Genomic DNA, 7699 nt, shown 5'->3' on the forward strand with positions numbered 1-7699 from the left:
ACTGTTGTCTGTGCTGAAATAAAATTTCCAGTGTAGCAATTGTAGTCCTTGCCCCTATAATATACATATCTTACTTGTCACTAATGCTCTATAATTTTTGAGAAAAATGCAAAAATAGGCACAAAATTGGGCAGGGGTGTAGTACCTCCTTAAGGCCAGAGTAATGGAAGACACATTCGTCCACGACCGAATTTGAGATTTTTTGATATTTATCAACACTAAGATGTATTCTTTCACTTGAAACTGATAAAATACAACTTGCTAATATTTATTCGTATTTTTGCTTGATTTATTTCACTCTTTTCAACTCTAAAAGTCACATGGCTCAAGACAGCTTAGTAAATTGGCGGAAATAATGAGTCAGAAATGCGCAAATGCGAAATATTGTGATTGCGTATGTCCAATGCAGTTAAGGCGCATTCGGTATGTTGTTAATGCCAGCAAAATGTGGTGTAAACAAAACAAAAATTTGCAGTCAAAATGCCACTTAGATTTTTAAATTATTTTGAATTTTGGCGCACTGGAAGCAGAGATTATATAGATTCATTGGTGCAAAAAGATGCATATTTAGACCATGCACCAGATACAGCTTTTACAAGTGTGAAAGTCTTACCGTTTTAAAATTTAAGGACGTTTTGTGCATAATTTTGACATTTTTTTACTAAAACGTCGATTTTGCAGAGTTCACTTTTGACAATATTGCGCGATTTTTGTGACAAGATAACTCGAAAAATATGCAAGCAAATGGTAAACTTTTTGCACTATCCTTTAGAGTACATCAAAGTCTAGGGAAGGTTTTTCATTTTTTCAAAATATTTGTTTTAAACAAAAATATACACCATTATGTGCAATTTTTAGCTTAATAGAGTGACAAAATGGCTTTTTTCACATGTTTTTTTCAATATTTCGAAAAAAGAGACTTAATTTCAAAAAATAAAAAACCTTCCCTAAGTTCATGTCTCTTCTTCATGAAAAGCTAACTGAATTTTTTTTGCTCTGAACAGATTTTTTTTCTAAGTTGTCACAAAAAATTGGGGTAAAAAGTGAATTTTAAGTGATTTTTCAAACACTTGAGATTTTTGAACAAATCTGACGTCACCACGGGATTCCTTGACTCATTTCCTTTCCAAAAATGTATAGTTTCATATACTTTGGATATACAATTCAGAAATAATGAAGCTCGAAAAGGTCCATGTTCTCTCCCATTACTCTGCCCTTAACCACCCAGAGCACTTAATAATGTCATTTTGGATGGGGATTTATTTTTTTTGCACTGTTTAGGCCTACAATACATAAAAAATGCCCAAAATCTTCTTCCATGATCATTGCCATTTCATAAGTTTCAGATCACGATTCAGATTTGTATGGGCAGTTAATAAACTATATCCACAGTTTGCTTGCTGGGTCAGTCCATGTCAAATCAGCCAATTTTCTGAAAGGTTTCCAGGTGACCCTCTCAGATTTGTGACATTTGAGTCATATGATCACATATTTTTGTCATTATTGTACCCCCAAAATGACAATATCACACTTGTGGTTGAATAAATTACCAACTTTGAGTGCTCATAACTTAAAAAGGAAAGCAGATATCTGAAATTTAGAGCCAGATTCTGAAAATATGGCATAAGGTTAGCTTGAATGCCTGGATGATTTGACATGGACTGACCGTGCTGTAAAGTCACTGCATGGATGCTTATTAGCATGGTGGTTAATTGTACAAATACAGGATGTAATTCAACATTGAGACAGCAAAAGGTTACTCAAAATGGGGTAACAACACTGAAAGATGCATTATGCAACATACTGAGTTATGGCCTCTCAAATGCATCATTGTGTGAACTGAAATCAAGCTCTCAAAGCATTAAGACACATTTTTTATGAAGATCACATGTGGATATATAGCGATCCCTATAAAAGGTATGGATAAGGTGGGTTTTACTGTACAGATAATATTAGGGGCTGTGCAACAATTATGATGAGCCCTTGGGGATCAAATTACCCAACAGCGTACCAAAATATTCATACCCCCCTCTCGACTTGGCCCCTCCCACTTTGCTCACGCCAAATTTTTGGGATTCCATTTTACAAACCTAAAATTGCCTAGATATATATTGTGAGCGCAGCGAGCATGAAAATTTGCATATTTACATGGATGTCTGCCAAAAATTGTGTGCCACCCCTCCAACAACCTTGGCTGGCCAAAACTAGTTGCCCCTCTCGGCTGACCAAAAAGTTCATGCCCCAAATTTAATCTCCCTCGTTCATTATAATTATTGCACAGCCCCTAATGTATGCACCACTGCAATCAAGCATGAGTGAGTCAGCAGAAGTTTCCCAAGGTTAAAAACATAAAATAATGATAATGCAAGAACAGCTTGAATGTGTAATCATTTTACCAGGGATACATAAACATTTGGCTGATTTAATAAATTTGGGTTGATTACATTAGGCAGCAAAATCTTTAGTTTTGGGGTGGGAATTTTAAAGGAACAAGCAGAAAATGGGACTAAATTTGAGTTTCACTTAAACTGTTTTAATAATTAATATTGCCAAGATTTCAAAACTTCTAAAATGTGGGATTGAACTGCTAGGGGCTCCCTGTTCACCTGAAGTGCTGCCCTATCAGTCTCAAGCTGTTCTTTCATTAAGACAACTTTCTGTTTCTCAACCCGGAGGAACTCCTCCTGAATAACGTCATGCCTGATTGCAGAGGAACATGACAGCAATGGATCTGAATCTGATGATACTACTTTTCCTGATGCTGCTGCTGCTGCTGATTTTGATGATGATGTTGGAGCTGATTTTGATGATGATGGTGCTGCTGATTTTGATGATGATGGTGCTGCTGATTTTGATGATGATGGTGCTGCTGATTTTGATGACAATGTTGGTGCTGATTTTGATGATGATGACGCTGCTGATGTTTTTGATGATACTGCTGCTGATGTCGATTTTGATATCGATGATGATGCTGCCAAAGATTGTGAGTCTTGTGAGTCTTGTGAGTCCTGTGAGTCCTGTGACTGTGTAAAGAAAAATCATAATCAAATTCAACCTACCGTATTCGCACCATTTATATATGTAATTATGTAAACAATATAAAAAATAAGCGCCCACCCAAGATTACTTTGTTAAGCGCCCTGGGCAGTTAATGGAGTGAATACGGTACATGGAATACTGGTGGTAGAAGTACTAGATGATTGTGAAAACGTATGAAATTGTGCTTATCCATAAATTAACATTACTAGCACTATTATCAGAGTATTTGCTAATTAGCGCTAATTAGGCTAATTAGTGAGTATGCGCAAATTACAGTTATAGGCAAAATAACCAATTCTCGATCATGAGAGGATGAACCTTCTGCATCAGCGTACTTTTCATAGAATAACACAATCGCACCTTGACCTTGACCTTGCCTAGCAACGATCGTGTGATTGGTCAATTCTCAAAAGCTGTGTTTGCGCCGTAAGCGCCGGTCTTTATGAGTACGCCGACGCAAATATATGTCGCATACCCAAGTTTGCTCTCATGATCGAGAATTTAATATTTTGCCTATAATTGCGCTTATTAGCATCTATTTTGTAAATTTAGTGGATTTTTGCAAATTAGCGCTAATTATTATGCTAACTCTTGGTTGTGATGGCAACATAAAATAATTGATTTCATATTAATATTTACCTGAGGCCCATCAAAGCCAAATGGGTCGCTTTCCCCACGATGTTGGGAAGTGATCCCGTGCTTGGTTTGGTGGGCACATACCTCCAGCACCTTTTGACATACCAGGATATTCCCCTTAAAGGGTGGTCCACCTCCTGAAGAAAGGATAACAATAAAATGTATGCAATTAATGCTTTGATAAACCTTGAAATTGCACAATAATTTTAACAACTAAAGAGAAAACAAGGATTTATTCCGTGAGAACTTATCTTACCTCATTCAACCTATTAAAGTGAGCTTTTGGATTTCACGTATTGAATCATACCTTTTCCTTTGTATGAGCTTCATTTCCTCAATATTTGAGCAGAAATACTGCATTTATATTTGATTCTATTTTCCAACATTTTTAGTGACAATTTTGTTATAACAAGGCGGTTCTCGAACCACAAGTCTCACCTGCTTTTGCGACTGCCTGCTTTCCTTACACGCCTACCCACACCAGGGTACATATGGGGTACCTAAATATGGAGGTACTGTGTAATAGTGCATCTACGCACCAGATACCCTAATGGAAACCTCCTGGGGGGTCCTAATACACTTACCATAGTATACTTGTGGTGTAAATATAATCAAGCACACAGGAAATTTCCTTGTGGGGAACAATTTTTGTGCTTATTTTCACACAGGGACCACATACACCCCTTGTGAAATAGGTTAATAAATGCATATCACTTGTTGCTCGAGAAATTGTGCAAAATATTCATGTATGCACCTGTACTGAGATGTTTATATACGTCTAATGCACCCCTCTGTTAGACCATCAAAAACCCAGTATGCAGGCATTATTTTGTACAATTTCACTCCCAACAAGTGATACACATTATTAACCTATAATTACTTCAATACTCACCTGTCTTATTCAGTAAAATCTTCGTGATCGTAATGCATTAGTCTTTAAGTTGGACCACTTTGTCCGCATCTCCTCCCCTGTTCTTTCTGTTGGGGCCTGGGAGGTTGCTTTCATACATATTTGGCCGCTCTCCCCAGCATGCCGCTTTCTCTTCTCAACCTAAGGAAAACAATGATCAAATCTCTCCAGGTAACAAAACGTAATGATTGAAAATAGCCCTGGTCCCATGTAAAACCCCGTGAACCAGGGGCTATTTTTTTTCTGGTCTGGTGCTTCTTATTTCCCATCCTGATTGAGTGAGGTATCAAAATGTACACAACAAATTTTCCCATCCATCGAATATAGCCCCTGGTTCATTGAAAATAGCCCCTGGTTCCATACAAAAAACCCGTGAACCAGTGGCTTTTTTTTTTACAAAGTAGCCCCTGGTCCAGCACTTCTTATTTCCCAGCCTGGTGGTAAGTTAAGATCTTTCCACATGTGCCTAAAGGCTAGGGAATGTATTTAAATTGAATTACAATTTTACAATATTATAATTGAATACATGAATCCAAAACCCACCCAAGTCCATGGGAAGTGATTTTGAGAAAAAACCTGTGTATCCATTTTATTTCCTTCAGTTAGATTTACATGGTCAATATGGTAAGTTATGCGTGCAAATGGGTGGGTTAAACTGTATTAGGTATGACGATTAGCATTTCAGGGACTTCGTGGGGTTCATTTTAAATTCTGGACTTGGGTGGTTTTTTGAATCATATACAAAGACAATAATGTTGGAATGAGATTACCACTAGTAAGATAATACAAAATAAAGCACACAGTTATGTATAATGTTGATAAGCATTCTGTCATGTAATATAAACCACACACTTTCCTTGATTAAACCCATTTTTTTTCTTCAAAAGTCACTCTTCAGCAATAAATGTGTTACAAGTGGACTTTTATACATACTGGATTTCAATCAATGTGTTACAAGACTCAAATCATGGACTTGGGTTGATTCTTTCATACATGCTATTTTTCACATGCCCAATAGACACAGAGGATGAACTTGAGTTGTTCTTCCATACATATGACAGGCCTAAAGGTAAAGGAGTCAAACCAATAGGAGCAAAAGAACCATGAGCAATGATCAAATGGGGATACTTCATTGCATTTGTGATTGTGGCACTGAGCCCCAGACACTGCAACATACACTTGCAGCAATGCCTCTTGCTGATGAGGAACCATGAACAATGGTACACCAGGCATGGTACACCATGGTAGACTTTGCCCATCACAACTTGATAGCCGATGTGTACAACAGCGGGTAAACACGACATATAGAGAAGAAAAATTATATTATCATTCATTACCTTCCCACTGCTGTGCTTGGCAGCGCTGAATAAAGCCTTGCCATTTTCTGGCTCCTTAATAAATTCTATGAGCAAGAATATTTCTTCTTCACTAAAATTCTTGTTCCTCTTCTTTCCTTCCTGAAATAATAAAACGAAACAAATATTTTAGTACAATTTTAATTCATTTTAATTACATGAATCAACACTAAACTAGATGGACCGCGGTTCTCGGATGTCGCGGTTTCGATGCTGTGTGTCGACCGTGATGCTCCACCAAAGGGAGTGATGTGGAATTCACAAGTTGATACAAAGCTTCAAGCCTAAAAGAGGAGACTGAATTTGACCTTAGATGACACCTGGATGACCCCAAAACAACCTTTCAATGACTCCTGGGTGACCCCGGATGACCCCAAAAATAACCCAAAAACATTTGGCTCTAAATGTTGACTGCACCCACCAAGTTTCATGCCCATATAGTAGTTTATACTAATTTGACCTCAGATGATCCCTGGTGACCCCAAAATGACCTTCCAAAAATTGGTTCTAAATGTTGACTGTACAGTTTTTACTAATTTGACCTCAGATGACCCCTGGATGACCTCAGATGACCCCGAAAATGACCTTCCAAAAATTTGGCTCTGAATATTGACTGTACCCACCAAATTCCATGCCCATACGACAGTCTTTACTAATTTACCCTACTTACAGTCCTTTTTTGCTGAGGACTTAAAATAAAGAAATTGTAAAAAGTCGGACAATTGGGCGGGAAAATGTGTAAAAAGTGAAAGTCCAAGTCACAAGCTTTAATTTAATGTAGGTTGCACTCTCAGTAGCAGTAGCACTTAAAATGAAGAAATTGTAAAAAGTCCCCTACCAGGGGAGTCGCCTCTTACTCTCCATAGATTGCTACTGTCAGTCTCTCTTATTCACAGTGAGGCTATGCAATATGATTAGGGAAAACTATTCCAGAGGGAGTATGTAAATTAAATGGAACAGCCATTTCAGAGGGAGTATGTAAATGAAATGGAACAGTCCATTTTGGGGCCATTCCAGAAGATGGCAATATACCCGTCCATGCTTCGCATGCAGGTATAACTAAATAGACACTCCAATCACACAGAAAGAAGAAGAATTACACTATCAAAACTTCCTCTTTGTTGCCAAAGTATACAGTCAGGAGGATAGGGGTATTAGAATAGCGATTATCAATCATCGGTAACATTTAACACAAACTTACTTCTCCATTGACCTTCTTGTCTTTCTTCTGCTTCTGCTTCTGTTGTTTGCTTGTAGTTCTGGTCATTCTCCATGATTACCGATCTGTGTTAACTTAAAGCTTAAAATTATCTGTAATGAAGAAAAATGAAAAGACCACAAGTGTCCTATTATTTAGGATTGCATGATAAACTAGGCTGTGGAACATTTTGTAATCCCAGCTTAAATTCCCAACAAGTCCACCACATTTTCCAAGGATGAGGGGAGTGCTTGAATTGTAATAAAATCATTTCGGGAAACCAATAACAGCAATAATAAGCAAAAAGGAAAATTAACATATTATTTCAGAACCTCCTTTTGGACCTAAAATTAATTTCAGGGCATCCCTTATTGCCCATGATAAATGAACGTCAACTACATAGAAAATATTGTAAACTCATGTTCCAGATCGACATCGCCTGGTAAAATAATTACCAGTAGATTGTACACAGCAGGAAACTAAATCAATACCCGGAATCGGATCGATACATAAATAAATTAAATAAATTTCAGAATTTACATAGCGCTTTTCCAGAGGATT

At 37.4% G+C, this 7699-nt stretch overlaps 1 protein-coding gene across 1 annotated transcript; it reads right to left on the reverse strand.

Moving 5' to 3' along the window:
* Positions 1-2540: 2540 nt before the first annotated feature.
* Positions 2541-7207, reverse strand: LOC140168726 (uncharacterized). The gene is made up of 4 exons (XM_072192135.1): positions 7142-7207; positions 5931-6042; positions 3679-3812; positions 2541-3023 (listed from the first exon to the last, which is right to left on the reverse strand). Exons 1-4 carry the CDS (start codon positions 7205-7207, stop codon positions 2541-2543), a joined length of 795 nt encoding a protein of 264 aa, XP_072048236.1.
* Positions 7208-7699: the final 492 nt, after the last annotated feature.

The sequence above is a fragment of the Amphiura filiformis genome, chromosome 13, assembly GCF_039555335.1.
Source record: "Amphiura filiformis chromosome 13, Afil_fr2py, whole genome shotgun sequence".
Taxonomy (NCBI): Eukaryota; Metazoa; Echinodermata; class Ophiuroidea; order Amphilepidida; family Amphiuridae; genus Amphiura; species Amphiura filiformis.